Genomic DNA, 18,479 nt, shown 5'->3' with positions numbered 1-18,479 from the left:
TTTAAGACCGACGTCGAGACTGGAGGTACTTTCTAGTTCTGTGACAAAAAAACTGGATTTGGAATCTTGATGATTCGTTCTGCCCAGCGTGTTTCTTATTTTGTGAGTATTCTGTCAAAGTATACCGAGTTTTCTGGGGATGTTTTTCATTGCGTAACGGTAATCATTCAAACATTGCAACTTGTTCACTGCTACCATCTGGCCTGTTCAGAATGAGTGGCTACCATCTGGCCTGTGGAGAATCTACAGGTAGGACTATGGTATGCCAATGCTGTATAGAGCACACACTCTAAAAAATCATTAAAATATCACTTTTGTGACCAAAATTACTAATTTTCATACAGTTTTAATTCATTTATCATTAGTAATGTGGGAATAATTTTTTTATTCACCAGAGCGCTCAAAAACTTGAATTTTGGGCATATTTTTGTGTACGCCCTCTATTGGTGGAAAGTAATATGGCAAGAAAATTCTCATTTTTTGATCTCTATTTTTAATTAAGAAAAAATGATATAAAGAATCAAATTTAAATAAGAGTCAAGCAGTATGAATTAACAGGTCTAATGGAAACTGTCAGTGTAAAAAAATCAAGCATTTGCCCCAAAGAAAAAGAGAAAATAAGCCAAACATTGCCACCCTTATTTTGTCACACATGAAGATATAACTGAGAACAAGGTTATATTATAACCTTGTTCATTGAATGTAACCTTGTTCATTGAATGAGTGTTCACTGCAACCATCCTGCCTGTGGGGAATACAGGTTCAATGACTATATCTATATGGACAGGCCAATGGCAATGCAGTAGTGTAGGACTTGTTCACTGCTACCATCTGGCCTGTGGAGAATCTACAGGTAGGACTATGGTATGCCAATGCTGTATTGAGCACACACTTTAAAAAATCCTTAAAATATCACTTTTGTGGCCAAAATTACTAATTTCCATACAGTTTTAATTTATTTATCATTAGTAATGTGGGAATAATTTTTGTATTCACCAGAGCGTTCAGAAACTTTAATTTTGGGCATATTTTTGTGTACGCCCTCTATTGGTGGAAAGTAATATGGCAAGAAAATTTTCATTTTTCAATCTCTGTTTTAAATTAAGAAAAAAATAATTAAAAAAATTAAATTTACATAAGAGCCAAGTTATATGATGAATAGGTGTGATGAAAACTGACAGTGTAAGAAAATCAAGCATTTGTCCCAAAGAAAAAGAGAAAATAAGCCAAACATTGCCACTCATTGCCAAATTTTGTCACACATGGAGATATAACTGAGAACAAGGTTATAATTATATCCACTCATTCAATGAACTAGGCTAGTTCATTGAATGAGTGGATGTAACCTTGTTCTCGTTCTGTGCAAGGCTAAGCCTTGCGGGTGAGTCTTGGGTGATTGCTCGCAACAAAGTTTTGAGAATGTTCAAAATTTTTCTTCATATTGCATATCCTATTTGATTAAAACATTTTCCAAACACCCCCAAGAAAAAAATGAATGTTGAATTTCAATGCACCATTAAGGATTAAATCAGTTCATTTTTATACACACAAATTCAGTATGGGATTTCATTGATGTTTAGAATCTCAAACTCCGATTGGAGGCAATAGAGTCTTATAACATCTTATTATATGATTTTCTTATCTTACCTTCTGTATCTTTCAGACTCTTTTTAGCAGAGGTGGACTCACAATGAGCACAAATGGCATCAGGACTGCAGCCACTGATGGAAAGAAAGTGGCCATATTTGACAAAGATGGAACCCTTCTATGTATGAATGCTATGCTTGCACCTTGGATGGTCAAAGTGGCAGAGAGGTAAACATTTAAGTATGGTTCCCTATAAAGTACAACTTGCAGACTTGGAGAGATTTGAATAGTAAATTCATCGTATTCTTCATATTTTAGTTTTGAGATGTTCTTCATAGGTAGCAGTCTTTGGTAAAGTTCTCCCACCCCCCTCCTGTAGAGTGGCTGACTATAATGCCTTATTGATGTATCTTGCCATTTGAACAGGTATCTTGTAACATATTCTTGTATTTTTACTTTTTATTTGTTTTTTTTTGTATCTCATAATGTCCTGTTACTATGTATTTCATATATATTGTATGTTTTTTATACTGATCAGGCCACCCAGTATATATTCAAGAATAAATAAATGAATAAATGTTTGAAGACAAATCCCAAGTTTTCTGAAGCCTGTGTTTCTCTGGAAGGTTTTTTTTTGGGGGAAGCATGATCACTCATATATGGAGTATCAAAAGAGCTGTTGTTTCCTGATTTATAATTTCTACCAACATGTCTGTGTGTAGGGGTCATTATGTATTTTATATACCAAAGTATTACTTTCACTGCTTCCCCTCTTTCAGCATGCTGCATTAATAATGAAATGAACAGATTGGTCACTGTAGATTAATGTACAATTCAACATCCTTAATTATAGGCACAGGATCAGATGGAATATCACTTTGTTCTGCCATTACTCAGGTTCCTCTGTTGACATGTAGCCATATTCATATTCCTGCGGGCATGATTGTGGCTCTTCGCGTTTTATCTAAAGAATCCCAAAGTTATTTTCAGCCATAAAAATATCTACCATAATTACAAGATTGTTAAAATTCACTGAAATTCATTGTTTTGCCATCAGAATGGAAGCTGCCACAGGACTTGGCATAAAAGATGAGATCTACAAGGATATGGGCTTTGATCCTCGCACCCGTAAATTTGGATCAGGTCATGTCTTGGAGTCTACCAATGAGGTCTGCATTAGGTCACTGACTAGTCTTCTTGAAAAGAAAGGCTTTTCATCCGAAAAAGCTAGGGACGTGTCTGTCCATTGCTACGATAAGGATGGCAGTGCTGCTCTTATTGGAGAACTCTTACCTTTCGGTGATGTGCACAGTATATTCTCAAGACTGAGAGGTAATTAACATTTTTGAATTGGTGTTTCTTGGTTAGCAAAGCATGGGTCAGTTGGTGATGAGAGATGGGGGGAGAGGGGATGGGTGCTGCCATTGCAAGGTAGGCACTATGCTAGTTCCCAAAAGCATGTAAAAAGGGTTGTTTTCATGATCTTGCGATGAATGCACTTACAGTGAAAGGGGATCAGAATTGCCCCCCAAAAAAGAAGAAATTAATAATTTTCAACAGGCTTGTGAAAATTGAATATTTGAGACATTCAGAGAGTGGAAAACATTTTTTTTTATTGTTTAAGGCACTTTGAAGCAATAGTTCTTATTAGAGTTTCATATAATGGAAGTGGTCCCCCCTGAGTCCATTTTGTCATATGATTTTAGAAAGTAACAAAGCTTGAATAGGATTTTTTCAAATGATGTAAAAGTTTTTGAAAAGAATGTTTTCTTAAAATGCCTTCTCCCATGCATTTAGAATAGTATCTTTTATTTTGTTGGTGTTTATGTTAATTTAATAACAGATAATAATGATAGTGTCATGGTTACCCATGGTAGTCACTCTAGTTTTGAAAATTGTTCTCCAAGCATCCCCTGCTTACCTGCTACAATAATTATTGTTATTCCTTCTAGAAATATACTTCCTGCCCTTTAAACAATAGATCCAGAACTTGATAATTAACATGAATTTTATTTCATTATTATAAGAGCTGGCCATCATGGTAGCTATTTATTCATCATTTATCTATTTCTCTCTTTTCTGTGGTAGACAAGGGTTATTTGATTGCTGTGAACACATCCGACAGTCGCATCATGACCGAAAATACCCTGGGACGATTAGGTGTGTCTGACCTGGTTGACATGGTTGTGTGTGGGAGCGATGAAGACGTCAAACCCAAACCTGATGCTTATACCGCTCTGAAGATCTGTTCTAGTCTAGGAGTACATCCGAAGAATTCTGTTTTTATTGGAGACACCATCACCGATGCTATGTGTGGAAAGAACGCGGAATGTGGCCTTGTTATAAGTGAGTAGAATCGTGTGAACCCTCATTTTATTATTGACAGTAGGGAGTCTTGGAGATGTAAAGTGGTATTGGAAAAAGCTAAGTTACTGATATTCAAACTCTACCTCTAGTACCAGTAATTTTAAATGCCATACAATGGAATTGGAATTGCACACATTGCTTTCAGTAGAAAGTGTATCAGATACAGTATCATGACAAAATATCAGTATCATAACGCTGGCGCGTCGTGGTCTAGTGGTTCTGACTCTCGCCTTTCAAACAGAGGGTCGTGGGTTTGAATCCAAACCATGGCGTGTTTTCCTTCAGCAAGAAATTTATCCGCAATGTGCTGCACTCGACCCAGGTGAGGTGAATGGGTACCCGGCAGGATTAATTCCTTGCATGCACTGAGCGCCGGTGATGGCAGCTCGAGCTAAAGCCGGGGTAATAATAGCAGCGCTTTGTATCCTCAGGAAAAAGGCGCTTTATAAATACCGCTATTATTATTATTATTAAAATATATTCTGAACTTGATCTATTCCTAAATGGCTTTTACACAGTCACCACAGAGCTCCATCTTACAAAGAGTTACAATTGATCTGATCAACCACAACTATGGAAAGTCAGCAACGTCAACATCTATTATGCACATTCAAAATATTTTCTAGATGTGATGTATAATCATACATTCACTGTTTTCTTGAAAATTACCATGCTTCTCTTTGTTTACTAAGGACATCATGCAAATTTCCTGGAGAAAAACTTATGACATTGCTGGATTTCCATATAGTTTAAGATGATCAGGGTCCTGTCTACAGACAGTTGCGATTGATCAGGGGGGCGTTTCATGAAAGGACTTGTCGGACGTTTTATCCAACAAGTCCCATTTTATCCGACAGTTTCCATAGGAACAGTGCCTCTCAGCCAATCAAAATCATGGAAAGATGTCAGATCTGACAACTTGTCGGATGAAAATATTGATGAAACACTCTCCTGATCAGTCTCAACTACTGAAAGCCAGCAACGCCCACATCTAAAATGCATGTTAATTGAAAATGTTGTCTAGATATGATGGATATATTCGTAAATTCATAGTTTTCTCGACAATTTGCTGTTGTTTGCCTTTGTTTGCAAAAGACATCATGCAAATTTCCTGGACAAAAAATTATGTCATTGCTGGAAAGATGAACAGATCAATCATGACTCTTTGTAAGATAGGGCTTAGGGATGTAGTTGAGGCCATATTTTGTTGACCTTGGCCCGGCCTCAGCCTAAGTCCTGTGTACTATGTCTATAGAAGAAGGTTTTCTTCAGTGGCCTCATGACTCCAAACTACCGACGTTGACTACATCCCTGCCAGTAACTGACCGAGAGATACATGTATTAACCAATCCTTCCAGTACATTGAAATGGTTGTGTTGAATTGCAAGAATAGTCTTGCTTGCACCATACCTGCATAATTACCTGTCTGTGTTTTAATATGAGGTGGGGTCGTATTTCTCTTGGTTGTCTTGAATACGACTGACCTTTTGAAGGATAATAATGTCCTCTTACGAAAGGGGTCAAAACGGCGTGGGGGTTAGGGGTCATAGGCTACCAAATTATGGTTCTGACTTTGATATAGCACTGAACTGCATGTAGTCCCTAACCCTGCACCTTTTGAGGTATTTTAATGCCTCCTCCCACCTTTAGTTGTTGGCAGAATCATCATGCTTCTGGGTTGCCCTTCCATCCATCCGTCTGCCCAGAACAGAGCTCATGCATGAAGCCAACATGAATGAATGAATGAATTTATTTTCCTTTTAATCGCCTCTTGAGCACAATTGATGTGAACTTGGTTGTGTTTAGAGATGTACTGTAAATAATCCTTAGCTTTGTAAGTGCCACATACATTTAAATGCTGAATATTCACTTCTGTGTCTCTCCTTATTTTCATTGCCATCTCCTTTCTTTAGGTGTCCTTACTGGAGGGATAGATAAGTCAATTTTGGAGAAGAAAGCTGATGTTGTTGTTGACAGTATTGAAGAAGCAGCTGATTTCATACTCAACCAGGATTAACGTATCTTTGTATGGCTTCTAAGTCATACAGATTTGAAGTCATACAGATGAGTAATATTATAGTGGTTTTATGTTTGTGATTTTATATACCAAAGTCTGATAATGATGTGCTCATACAAATATATTCTTGATGTAAACTTTTCCATCATACATGCTTCCTATTGAGAAATTGGTATCAATGTTCTATTGGATAACAGGCCTTCATGTTTGTTATTTTTAGGACAAGCTCACTTTTATGAAGGGCACATTTTAATCCTACAGCACAAAAATATCCAACAATTGGTGGCTTTTTCATATCCATATTCCTTTCTCTTTTTCGAAAAAGTTAATTGTTTCAAATAGCATGTAAAGTGTATCAAGTGCAATCATGATGTTATTTACAGAACATTGGTGTCAGTGATCAATGATCCTAGAAATGTAAGTATTATTCAACTGCATTTTTATTGTCACTAAATAATAATTTGCCCATGAGTTGAAGTCATCTGACACACAGTGTACTGTATGTGGCAGGCAAGGGAAGAAAAAGAGAGAGGGGGGGGGGGGGGGATGGGGTTGGAAATTTGGAATAGGACGGTTCAAACAGCCAGAGTATTGGAAATCACAATGGAAAGCATTATAGAGGGCAGTTTGTAATAAATGAAATTATATTTATGAAGTGAGCTTGAAGAAAATGTAGTTAACATACATTGTCAACTCAGTGTGGATGCCTTATTCAGAATATTTTCATTCATGAATGTTTGAAATTCCTTGCCATTAGTATTCAATAAATTGACTACCTTTTTTCATTTTAATTGTAGAGTTTATGCAGGGATGTTCATTTTGTGTAGTGAAGATTGTATGTTTTAGTGTGATTTACAATAAATATCACAAGAAGAATGTCTCATTCAGGTAGGCACATTGCTAAATTTCCACCTGGGGCCCGTTGCATAAACCTTTTTACCTGAGAAAACTCAGGTTGTTTTTACCGGAGTTTTTGCCCTGTGTTCAAGTCAATGGCAGAAATCAGACTAAACTTAGTTTTCAGTTTTTACCAGAGTTTTCTCTGGTAAAAGGTTTTATGCAACAGGCCCCTGATCTACATCAGCTTTGTTTATTTTGTGATCGTTCTCATCCCAGATGTAGAAAATTGCTTACCAGAGGCCGTCTCGGGTTAAAAAAAACAGAGATAGAGAGTGAGAAACAAAAAGAAGAGATGTAAACACGTCAAACCAACCTTGGGCCACCTATTAGCAAACCTACCTGAGACCACCTCCAGAGGTAGTCTTGGGCTTGATTTCGGCCAGACCCTGTACCTCCTATCCATTGATGTGAATGAAAAGCCGAACCCATCTTGGTCCACTTGCATCAGTATGCAGCACAGACCCCACTTTGTCAATAGTGGTGTGAATGTTGGTCCAAAAGAGAAGAATTTGGATTATGAAGTGTAGTATGTTAAAATATCAAAGTCCAAAATATTGACACAGATCATCAGCTCCTTTTTTAGACCACTTTCATTTCATTTATTGGTTTCTGCAACACTTTTTCAAAAACACATGAACGAAGAAAATACAATAATAATATACGTATAACTGACAATCAAAACATTGAACATAATTGCATTTTTTATTAATATATATAGATTTTTAGAAGGTTGCAGGGGTTGCCATATAAGCCAAGCTTATAGTACACTACAGTACAGTTGAAAATGTATTCAAATTATTTAAATTAGAGTCTGTGCTTTTAGACTAACTGAAAGTGGTCAGGAATTTGAAACATACTGCCCAACTTTCTGTGGTCAATAGTGGAAACTTTCCATGACCAATAGGTGAGGAGTGCATGCTCCGATGTAAACCCGGGGGGCCACTTCCATTCACGAGTGGATACCATCCACGACCATGGGGTCTCAAAAAGCACCCTAAACACGTAATTTCTGTATTCCGAAAATGCACCCCTTAACAAGTATTGGCATGTGAAACCCTACCCTTAACAAGTATTGGAAACAAAACGATACTCTTGGCAAATATTTCCTGAAATGAACCCCTAAACAAGTACAGGAATGTTTTATTGTTACGGGTCATTCAGTCGTCGGCTTTACCTTACTTGGTTTAGTACGACCCCACCTTCTACACCTCGCGCAAATCAGACTCTAAACACAAAGTGTTGGGGCAAAAAGGACATCCTTTATAAAACATCTTAATTTTGATTTATCATCCCCGCAAATTCGACCCTAAACACTTAATTTCCCTAGCGAAATAGATACCCTTTTTTCATTATTTTTGTGTTTTTGACACCCTTATCACGTTACGTACGTAACGTGCCCTATCGTGAAAAAGACATCCTTTTTACATATTTTTGGGGTCGCGCATGGTATCCACTCATCAATGTAAGTGGCCCCCCCGGGGATGTAAACAGATTCGTTTCAAGACAAGGTTCGTTGGTAAAGCTAATCCTTTTAAAATATTCAACTTTGTAATTGGTCTTAGGCTTGCCTTGGTTAAAGGACAAGTCCACCCCAACAAAAAGTTAATTTGAATAAAAAGAGAAAAACCCAACAAGCACACACTGAAAATTTCATCAAAATCGGATGTAAAATAAGAAAGTTATGACTTTTTAAAAGTTTCTCCTAATTTCATAAAACAGTTATATTCACATCCTGGTCGGTATGCAAAATGGCAGACTGATGACGTCACACACTCACTATTTCTTTTGTATTTTATTATATGAAATATGAAAAATTATAATTTTCTCCTTGTCATGTGAAACAAAATTTTATTCCTCCCTGAACATGTGGAGCTAAAATTATTTTAACATTTATGTTACGTCAAGTTGGTCCTAATTGTCAAATCTGTAAAAATTGAAATATTGTATAATTCAAACAATAAAAAACAAAAGAAATAGTGAATGAAGGACATCATAGACTCTCATTTGCATATCGCTGAGTTGGGCATTCAACTGGTTTGTGAAAAATAAGCAAAATTTAAAAATGTCATAACTCTTATTTTACATCCGATTTCGATGAAATTTGCAGCATCTTGTTTGTTGGATTTATCTCTATTGATTCAAATCAACAATTTTATGGGATGGACTTGACCTTTAAGCAATAAATAGGGGTCTTATCCTTGGCCATTGAAATCTAGCTACTGACCCTGATCGAATCCAATTGCTGACAGTCCTTGGGCCTTGCTTACAACTGGTTTAGATGAATCATATGGAATAAAGTTGTGCAATATTCCATGTGATGTATGTGTATTTTGAAAAAAATGAAATTTATGATATGATAAGAGCTCCATGACACAGAGGTTTAAAAGAGATTAGTTGTTAATATGAAAGAACAATTCTGATTGGTTCCTAGTCAGTGTACTGTGCAAAGTGTGCATGCAATGATGATCTTGATAGGCCATTTTATTTAGCGATTAATCACTAACTTTTGTGTTACAGGGGCCCAGGCTTTTTTATCTTGTCTTTTTAGTGGCCACCAACATTGTCTCCCATTTGAAAGAAATGCATGCCACCTGTCTCCAATGGCTGCATAAAAAACTCTCTGTATGTTGGGTGGCCTTAATAGACAGTTTTTACTGTATTGAAAGTCTTATTGTTTGATGATTTATAATATGAAATTTTACTATGTGGTTTTATTAGTATGTATGTATTCTGTACATTTATAATTTCTGATATGATCAGGCTACATGTATATATATTATTCAAATCTTATGTGAATGTTGCCTCATGAACTTATAGTATTTTCTCTTTATGTACACCAAAAGATATGCCACCCAGTGCTGTAACAAAATATTAAAGAAAATTGGAATTTTAACAATTAATGTGCTTCAGTTTTCAGATTTAATGGATTATATTTTTTGTGTGTGACTTCTGATTTATCCAAGTGAATATCATAAATACAGATCTAAATATTCAACCACCAAGGCCCAGAAGAACAAAGGAAACCATTTATGGTTATTTGCAGGGGCGGATCCAAGATTCCGGGAGGGGGCAAATTTGAAATCAACAGATTTTGGTAGTGTAAATATTCGGGGGGGGGGGGGGGGGGGGGCAGTCAAATCAAATATATTGCTGTACATACGTGTGACCCCAAAAACGTGTTTAAAGGGGTGTGTTTCAGTTTGGGGCGTAGTCCGCGCTTCGGCTCATTAAGGGTATCAAAAACAGAGATTTTCAAGAAAAGGGGTAGTTTTGAGAGACTGGTCAATGGTCAGTCGCGGGGTCAAACATATTTAGGTTATGTTTTTCCCCAAACTTTATTTTTTTAAAGACTAGCAAAACGTGTTTGGGGTATGTTTTTTTGTTTTCCCAAGCTTTCCCCCCGAGGTCATATTTTGGCCGACAACTTGTATAGGGGCCAAAATGTGTAAATAAAGCCTGTGAAAAACTTGTCTAGAGGGTTATTTTGCACAAAGAGAAAAACTCGTTTAGGGGTGTTTGGAAATTCCTTGGTCAGCAATATATTTGACTGCCCACCCTGCCTGGTATAAATGCGTCAGGAAAGTTGGACCACTACCAACTACACATACAGGGGAGGTGCTGGAAAATTTTTCATTTGCATTTTTTACACCTAACCTCACTACTATTTTGTTCATATCACACTACTGACTGAAAAAAGGATAGGTAATTATTCTACGGATTTAGACCCTTGATTTTCGCAATTTCGCAATAGTCCATAATGCAAAGTCTGAAGCAGTGAGTCTAGATTTGCTATGTATAGCTGGCTCAGGGGCAGATCCAGGATTTTCCAAAAGTGTGGGGGGGGCAAATTTTTTGAAGGAAATTTTTGACAAGCCCCCCCAAAAAGGTTTTCAACCACAAAATAAGGATATTTCGTACAAAAAAAAATTTGATGAGCAAAAAAAAAGTCTTCAACTTCAAAAGAGGGTGCGCACCTTGCAATTTTACATTACAAATTTTAGTTTTCCTTCTCAAAGGGGGGGGGGGGGCACATGCCCCCTCCTGTGCCCCCCACCCCTGGATCCGCGCCTAGGCTGCCTTACAAGGACAGAGTCTTTGGAGTCTAGTCCTGTTATTATATATGAGTTTGTGCTTGCACTGCTTTCATTCTAGTGTTATTTTGCCAATGACTTCTACAAAGTTGCATGTCAGCAGAGATCCCGAGATATGTTATTTTGCCAAGTTGACTTATAGAAAGATGTATGTTATTATAGCAATGTATATTATTAGTGCGATCTCTAATGGTTGAATGGCAAAATAATAATTATTATTCCACAACAAGTTTGGTTGTAATTGGCTTTCGTCTGGTTTCTGCAAAGTTCTGACTTTTCACACTACTTTTTTTCCTTAACCCTGGGTATGAGGAATAAATTTGATAGAAAATTTCAACTTACTTTAGTGGGGTTTTTTAGGCATTCAATTTCAATGATTTAGTAATTTTAGGGGAAATATGAATTTTTCTGTTCGAAATTCAGTAAAAAAACTGTAGTCATCTCTTCCTCCAAAAATGTATTTAAAACATCAAGAGCTTAAATCATACTGTTTTAAGTTTTAATTTAATTGATTTTCAGAAAATTACATCATTCGTTTGAAAAAATATTTAAAATGATTTAAAACATATTAAAACATAAAGACTTGTTTTTTTAAATAAAAACATTTTGACCCTGTATTATGGGCCTAGAAGCAAAACTGAATTGTCATTACTTTCTCATTTTACATTCAATTTCGTGAAAATTTAGTGATATGCTTGTTTACTCTTTTAATTCAAATCAACTTTTTGTTATTGTGAGATGGGGGGGGGGGGTGAAGCCTTGGGAGCGTTTCATGAAAGGACTTGTCGGACGTTTTATCTGACAGGTCCTGTTTTATCCGACAGTTACTATAGTAACAGTGCTTCTCAACCAATCAGAATCCAGGAAAGTTGTCAGATCTGACAACTTGTCGGACAAAAATATTGATGAAACACCCCCCTGATTTCAGCCCCAACCAGAGCTTGATAACGGAAACCAGATTTTCTTTTAGTCATCCTCAGGCGCTAGGCCTCAGGCACTAGTCGGTGGTTATTTCTTCATAATCTTGTTGTCTTTTGCCTGGAAATAAAAAAATATAAACTAAAACAAAACAGAACAAAACATCAAACAGATAGCTCTATGCCGGGGCTCTATGATCAAACGGTATTCCCTGACCCTGCATGACGTCACGCTAGTATCTGCCTGTCTTCAGTTATTAGTGATGGTCTTGGCTTTCAGCTGATTTTATTGCCTTCTAATTTGTGATATGTTAATTCCCTTCAAGATAAAACATATTTTGTAATTTTGGTGCAATAAATAAATTGCACACTTTTGCTTAATTGAATTTATGCATGAATCAAAGTTCCAAGTGAGAAAAAAGAAGGGAAAGTTGGTAGAAAGTAATGTAAACATTTTAACCCTGTGTCCGACAGAGACTATTACAACGACTGTGCATGTGACAGACATGTGTGAAGGGATTCCCCGGCATGAGTAAACAACGAAATGCACAGCTGATCACCGGTGTTTCATGCAAGCTCTCTACCAAGCCACGCATGTGTCACTAGCGCCGTACGGCTCGGCGCGCTGCTGGGCTACAGTTCCGTAATGTTAACATCAGAACTGTAATCCGTGCGATGATCTGCCGCTGATCATTTTGTCATCAAACTTCTTTCTTGTAGTTGTATCACCACAATTTTCATTGTGCGAAGTTTCTACTTTCAATTCTGCAAAGTAACTTAGAAGAACACTAGATATAGGCTTCAACTGTTCAAGATCATCAGTGAGTAGTACTAGTAGGTACCGGTAGTTGCTGAGCGAGTTACTGCCTAGTCAGTCACTCAGTGGAAGTGGAATTGGAAAAATTGTGGAATCCAATCCCGGGTCCGGTCGACGTTAATTCAACTCGAGTCATATTCAGCACTTTTCTGGAAGAAGTCAAGCATATTCTCATTTCTAGATTATTTTAGGTAAGTTACTGAAGGGGTGCCTTGGTGGATAGCAGGAGAGATTGCAAATTGCAGGGGTGTACTGGTAGGGGCCTTTAATTTTTATCTCAGATAGGCCTAAAGTAAAATATATTTTATCTCCGTTAAAATCAGTGAGATAATAAAAATACCCTTAAAATCTCTCCGAATTGGTATTCTGAGAACCATTTTATCTTCATTTTATCTCTGTAAGACACTAATATTTTTTAATCAATATCCAATTAGAAACGCGCTTTTATAGCTCTCATATCACTCAACCAATTAAAATCCATTCCACCAGGAGGTGTGGCAAAGGGGTGAGATTGCGTCAATTCATTGACTTCAAATACGCTTGCACTATACGCCTATGCGTCTTTACAGAGATTTCTTTTTAACAAAAAGGACAATACTCATCTTTTTTCAAAGTCTTTATCCCATCTTTTCAAGCATCATTTCAAAGACAATATTATTGCCTAGGCCTAGTCAAGAAAAGTCTTATGAAATAGGGCCTAGGCCTACTCTCTGATTGTACAGGAACAACGTAAAGGTGTTATTCTCAATAAATATAGGCCTAGGCCTATAATTTTTCTTCATTTTCATGTCACCATTTGGGGTTACTTCTAGAAATATTGGTGAAATCAACGTCGCAGAGATAAAATAGCCTCTAGGCCTACCCTCTTTTAAGTTTATTTTTTCTTCAAAGTAACATGGGCGCAAGCACATCATCTGCGTTGCAATGGCCAGATACGCGATGGATATGTGTACGCAGGTTGTTGCGTATCATCTGTAGATACGCGAGATAAAATTTATACGCAAGATAAAATCTGAAATTTTATCTGAGAGATAAAATCTCATCTCAGAATACCAATTTCATTTTAAGAGATAAAATTAAATATTTTAAAGATAAAATGACCTCAGAATACCACCCCAGGTCGCTGATAGAATTCTAAAGTAAAAATTAGTTCTATAGGATTTAATTCCCTGCTATTGTATTTATTCATCTCTTGAAATGAACAAAGACCATTGGCTTTGCAGCTGGCAATTGATTGCAATGTACATGTATTTATGAGTAGGCCCTATGACATTGTAGAACTGATCATAATCAAAATCTACACCATGGCCCATGCACCATGTCAAAAAATGGGTGAACTGCAACTTGACAGTCCTTGCAAAATTCATTTCATTATCATATAGGCCTAGGCCTAGATCTATCATCTAGTCTAGCCTATATCTGAATTGAATGAAGTCTTAAGACTTCATTCAATTCAGATATATATTCTAGGTCTAGGCTAGACTAGCCTATAATATGATTATGAAATAATTGGCATTTTGGGGGGACATTGATTTAGGGGGCTAAATCATCCAGAGGCAGAGCCCCCAATAAAAACTATTTGTTTCCCTGGTTGCACAAAGTTTTGAAATTTAGTCAAAAACATTTTTCTCTTTAACTTTTATTTTACAGACATTTTGGGCACAACGATTCTTCAAGATGAACAACAACTTTGACAACTACATCAGCCCTTTCTATACTCAAATGAGTGATGAGAAGAAGGTTGTAATCTTTGATAAAGATGGAACCCTCACCTGTATGCATGCCATGTGGGCACCTTGGCTCATCCAGACAGCTGAAAGGTATGAAAAGACCCAAACTTAATGTTATGGAGCCCATTGTCCAAGGCATTGGCCCATCATATTCAAGGCCCCTGTTTCATAAAGAGTTGTTATCAATAAAAAATGACAATTTATATTACAAATTTGCGATTAGCCAATCAGATTGAAGGATCTCGGTAGCTTTTAACTGTAGATTTCTTATCACAACAAGATTGATTAATCAGACCTCTGAACCTGAGTTTGAATTAAAGTAACTCTCAACTGAAGTTGTGGTTACTGCAGTGCTAGCTAATACTAAATTACGCAAATTTTAATGACACAGGCTCACTGTCACTTTAATCACATCATAAGACAAATTGGACTTCATATTAGCTAGAGTGTTGTTTGTGATACTTTTTTATGATCATTATTTGGTTGATTAGACGGTAGACCTACATAGTACATGTAAATGTATCTAGATGTAACTTTTTTCTTTTAAATTATAAAATAGACCTATCTTTAGATTTTCCAATCATATCAGATTCAGATCATGATACTGTATGGGAGAGGTTTCACTTGTTCTAATATTTGGTTCTCACTGACAAAAGTGGTGACTGGTAGATGGACGATTTGCCTCCTTTGGAATATCAACCCCCCCCCAAAAAAAAAAGGGGGGTTCAGAAAAAAGTTTTTTTTTTTTTTTTTGTACTTTTGGTAGACCACTATTTACTTTTCCAGGGGAAGGGGGTAGGGGGTTCGTGCAAACCCCTAGATCATATGGCTTTGCAACGTAGGGCCCATTATTAAATTGTAATTCACTGATATCCTGTCAAACAGAATGGAGGCTGCCACTGGACTCTCTCTTCAAGATGAGATCTATAAGGCGATGGGGTTTGACATCGATGCCCGTGTGTTTGGTCCTGGAATCCTGATGGAGTGCACCAACCAAGTCTGCTTCGAGTACCTGTGTGAACTCCTTGTCAAGAAGGGGGCTTTCACCCGAGAGAGCTCGTCTGATCAGCGAAGAGTGTTTTGATGATGGTAATGCTGCAGTCTGCGGAGAGCTCCTGGAGTTTGGAGATGTGCATGAGATCTTCACCAGGCTTAGAGGTAATGATCACTGATCTCTTATGTTACAAAAAACTAAATCCAGTCCTGTCTTTGGAGAATTGTGTGCTTGATTTTTTTTTCTTATTCAGCTAGAATGAAGTTATTTGGATTTAAATTGCATTCTTCGTGGCGGTTAAGATAATTTTTATTTTAAAAAATTTAAAAAGGGGAAAAATGTTACATTATTGCAACACCAAGACCCATCTGACAATCTGTTTAGATCAAGGATATGTTTTGCAAGCCTTTCTTCAATCTCAGACATTTATCTACAGTATAAGTTTCAGGTTTTTTTGTTGGAATATACCTAGACAATTGATATTGTTTTGTCTGGTATTGGTACTGAGTTATCGATCTACACTTTCCCACTCTGCACCCAGTGTCCTCCCAGGTGTTACATGATTTTCCAGTAAGGTATTAGAGCAATTGGAGTGTGCATTGCAGTTAAATCATGTGTTGTATTATGCACCTCAGGGAGTGGATGATATGCATACATTGTTTGTGGTCGAGCCGTAACTCAATAACTGAAATGTAAAGTGCGAGAGGTCATTTATACTATAAACTATAAATATGGTATAAAAAGTGGAAAATCCTTATTGTAGTTATTGTTTTATCTCCCTTTTCTAGATGAGGGTTATTACATTGCCGTAGACACAGCAGACAGTCGCATCATGACAGAGGGGACCCTTGATAGACTAGGCGTGTCTCACCTCGTTGACATGGTTGTCTGTGGAAACGATGCTGGGATCAAACCCAAACCTGATGCTTACACCGCCCTGAAGATCTGTTCTAGACTAGGAGTACATCCTCGGAATGCAGTCTTTGTAGGGGACACCGTCACTGATGCTATGTGCGGCAAGAACGCAAATTGTGGCCTTGTCATAAGTAAGTACCTCTTCTGAATTTCAGTTAGACATTTCTCCCCCCAAAATATGGTTTTCCAGAAATAGGCAGAAAAAATTGATATAAATTGAGGTAAAATGGTATTTTTTCTGTGGTTGTTGATTTTCACAAGGAGTTGGATCATTTTCCATGAATATCAATCAGTGTGAAAACTGTTCATGGAGGTCTACCTTTTTGCAAAAGCAGAGGCTAACATGTAAAGAAGGTGCAATTATAGGATTCATAAAAATTGTTGTTTTATTTCCTGTTTTCCTCACTGGATAGTTCTGTTTGATGAAGGTTTGTTGATCACCACTTATTGCAAGAGGTCATATATTGTGTAGCAAACATTTCCCATTGATGTAAAGACTGTTTAGGAGAAAACAAAGTAGTCAGTGTTAGCAGGTTGGCTTACACTATGGGGACAAATTCTTGTTATGACTGATGGGGAAAACTAAAAGGGAAACCATTCTTGTGGTTTTAATGGACCTTTGATTGCTGAAGCATGAATTATTGTTATTACTAGTGTATGAAGGGTGGAAGTTCAACGTTTTTGTTGTCTTCTTTTTATATGGCTAATCATGAAAAATTGTGCTTGAATAGTAAAAATTAACATAGTTGGCCAAGCACAGAAAAAACCACTAATGTTAGCTTGGTTACTGTCCCTTTACATCTGACGCAGTGTGGGGGATGGGGTGGAATTGATATCTGTAGTTACAAGGAAGCACACCTCTCTAAATAATTACAACCCCAAAAGGCAAAATTGATCAAAGTCACTTTCAAATCTTGAAGTCATAGTTTCACACTAGTCTGCAGGCACAGACCCCGATTGAAACTTTGATCAACAAGTGGATCTCTATTCAAAGACCAGCATAAACAAAACTTGCTGTTTTACTTCCTGTGTGAGAGGGCCCTCTGTACACGAGGCATGAATAGGCTGCACATTCAGACTCTGAACTGGAGTAAAAGGGTTTGCACAGCAGACTATTTTCACACAATGGCAGGAAGACTTAATGGTCTGCACCAGCCTCCTTGATGTGATAGATAGGAGATCTTTTATTTTTGTTCATAATATTTTATTATTCTTAGTCTCAGACAATAGCAGGAAGACTAAAATTTGTCTTCACTTTAGACATAATGGTCCACTGATTAATAAGTATAATTTTCTTATTTTATTGAGTCAGCTCCTTTTGGTAGTTTGGGAGGTAGGGCATGATGTGAATTGCCTCTTTGTGTATACTTTCACGTCATTTGCGTCATCCTTGATGTGATCTGAGCTCTTTTATTTTTGTTCATAATATTTTATTATTCTTAGTCTCAGACAATAGCAGGAAGACTAAAATTTGTCTTCACTTTAGACATACATGTAATGGACCTCTGATTACCAAACTTTGTGTATTTTTTTATTATATTGAGTCGGCTTCTTTTGGTAGTTTGGGAAGTAGGGCATGATGTGAATTGCCTCTTTGTTTATACTCTCACGTCATCTATTTTTCATTTATTATTGTCCCACAAGGTCTCATCCTATTTTTTCTAAAAACATTTTGTGTACTAAATTTGGACTAATACATGTATATGATTGGTCTAGCACCTATTATGTATATGAACTGCTGATTAATTGAATTTTCATTGGACAAAGTGAAACAAAGTTGTAGACAAGAAATCAGCATATCATCCTGCTTTTCTAGAAAAAAGGGTTGATATTTAAATGTCTGACAAACTATTGAATATTTCTCTTATGAAATTCAAACAATGATGGCATCATGAATTAATCTCTCTTTTGCTCTTTCTGTTGGTTTCTTCTTTCTTTATAGATGTCCTGACTGGGGGTGTCGACAGGAGAATCCTTGAGAAAAAAGCTGACTTTGTTGTTGAGAGTATAGAAGAAGCAGCTGATTTGATCTTGAGTCGTGACTGCTAAGAAATGAGATGCCTATGTTTTATGGCTTCTATGAAGCTCAATAATAGATCGAAAATCTGTACTGCAAATTTCATATGTCAGTGTGACCAAACGAG

General features: G+C 36.9%; 2 protein-coding genes across 3 annotated transcripts; both read left to right on the top strand.

The window, feature by feature from the left end:
- Positions 1–6,442, top strand: LOC121430826 (putative pyrophosphatase PpaX). Of its 2 annotated transcripts, none has more exons than XM_041628241.1 (5): positions 1–102; positions 1,664–1,815; positions 2,645–2,919; positions 3,676–3,933; positions 5,868–6,442. In XM_041628241.1, the coding sequence occupies exons 1-5, from the start codon at positions 70–72 to the stop codon at positions 5,969–5,971; spliced, it is 822 nt and encodes a 273-aa protein (XP_041484175.1). In that variant the 5' UTR covers positions 1–69; the 3' UTR covers positions 5,972–6,442. The 2 variants fall into 2 exon arrangements, with proteins under 2 accessions (XP_041484175.1, XP_041484176.1); XM_041628242.1 differs by lacking the exon at positions 1–102 and adding an exon at positions 115–159.
- A 5,968-nt stretch (positions 6,443–12,410) lies between these two features.
- Positions 12,411–18,423, top strand: LOC121430876 (putative pyrophosphatase PpaX). Its single transcript, XM_041628300.1, is given in 6 exon segments — positions 12,411–12,887; positions 14,347–14,516; positions 15,312–15,462; positions 15,464–15,584; positions 16,209–16,466; positions 18,278–18,423. Coding segments are annotated over 5 exon segments (780 nt in total). The 5' UTR covers positions 12,411–12,887; positions 14,347–14,373; the 3' UTR covers positions 18,385–18,423.
- The last annotated feature ends 56 nt before the right edge of the window (positions 18,424–18,479 follow it).

The sequence above is a fragment of the Lytechinus variegatus genome, chromosome 17, assembly GCF_018143015.1.
Source record: "Lytechinus variegatus isolate NC3 chromosome 17, Lvar_3.0, whole genome shotgun sequence".
Classification (NCBI taxonomy): Eukaryota; Metazoa; Echinodermata; class Echinoidea; order Temnopleuroida; family Toxopneustidae; genus Lytechinus; species Lytechinus variegatus.
The sequence above is the reverse complement of the archived record's forward strand: the minus strand, read 5'-3'. Positions and strand labels throughout refer to the sequence as shown.

Bases quoted from the DNA above. Each gene is read 5' to 3' on its own strand.
- LOC121430826 (XM_041628241.1), top strand. From the start codon at position 70: ATGATTCGTTCTGCCCAGCGTGTTTCTTATTTT. The intron at 2,920-3,675 runs GTAATTAACATT...TTTCTGTGGTAG, and splicing joins TATATTCTCAAGACTGAGAG to ACAAGGGTTATTTGATTGCT. The intron at 3,934-5,867 runs GTGAGTAGAATC...TCCTTTCTTTAG, and splicing joins GGAATGTGGCCTTGTTATAA to GTGTCCTTACTGGAGGGATA.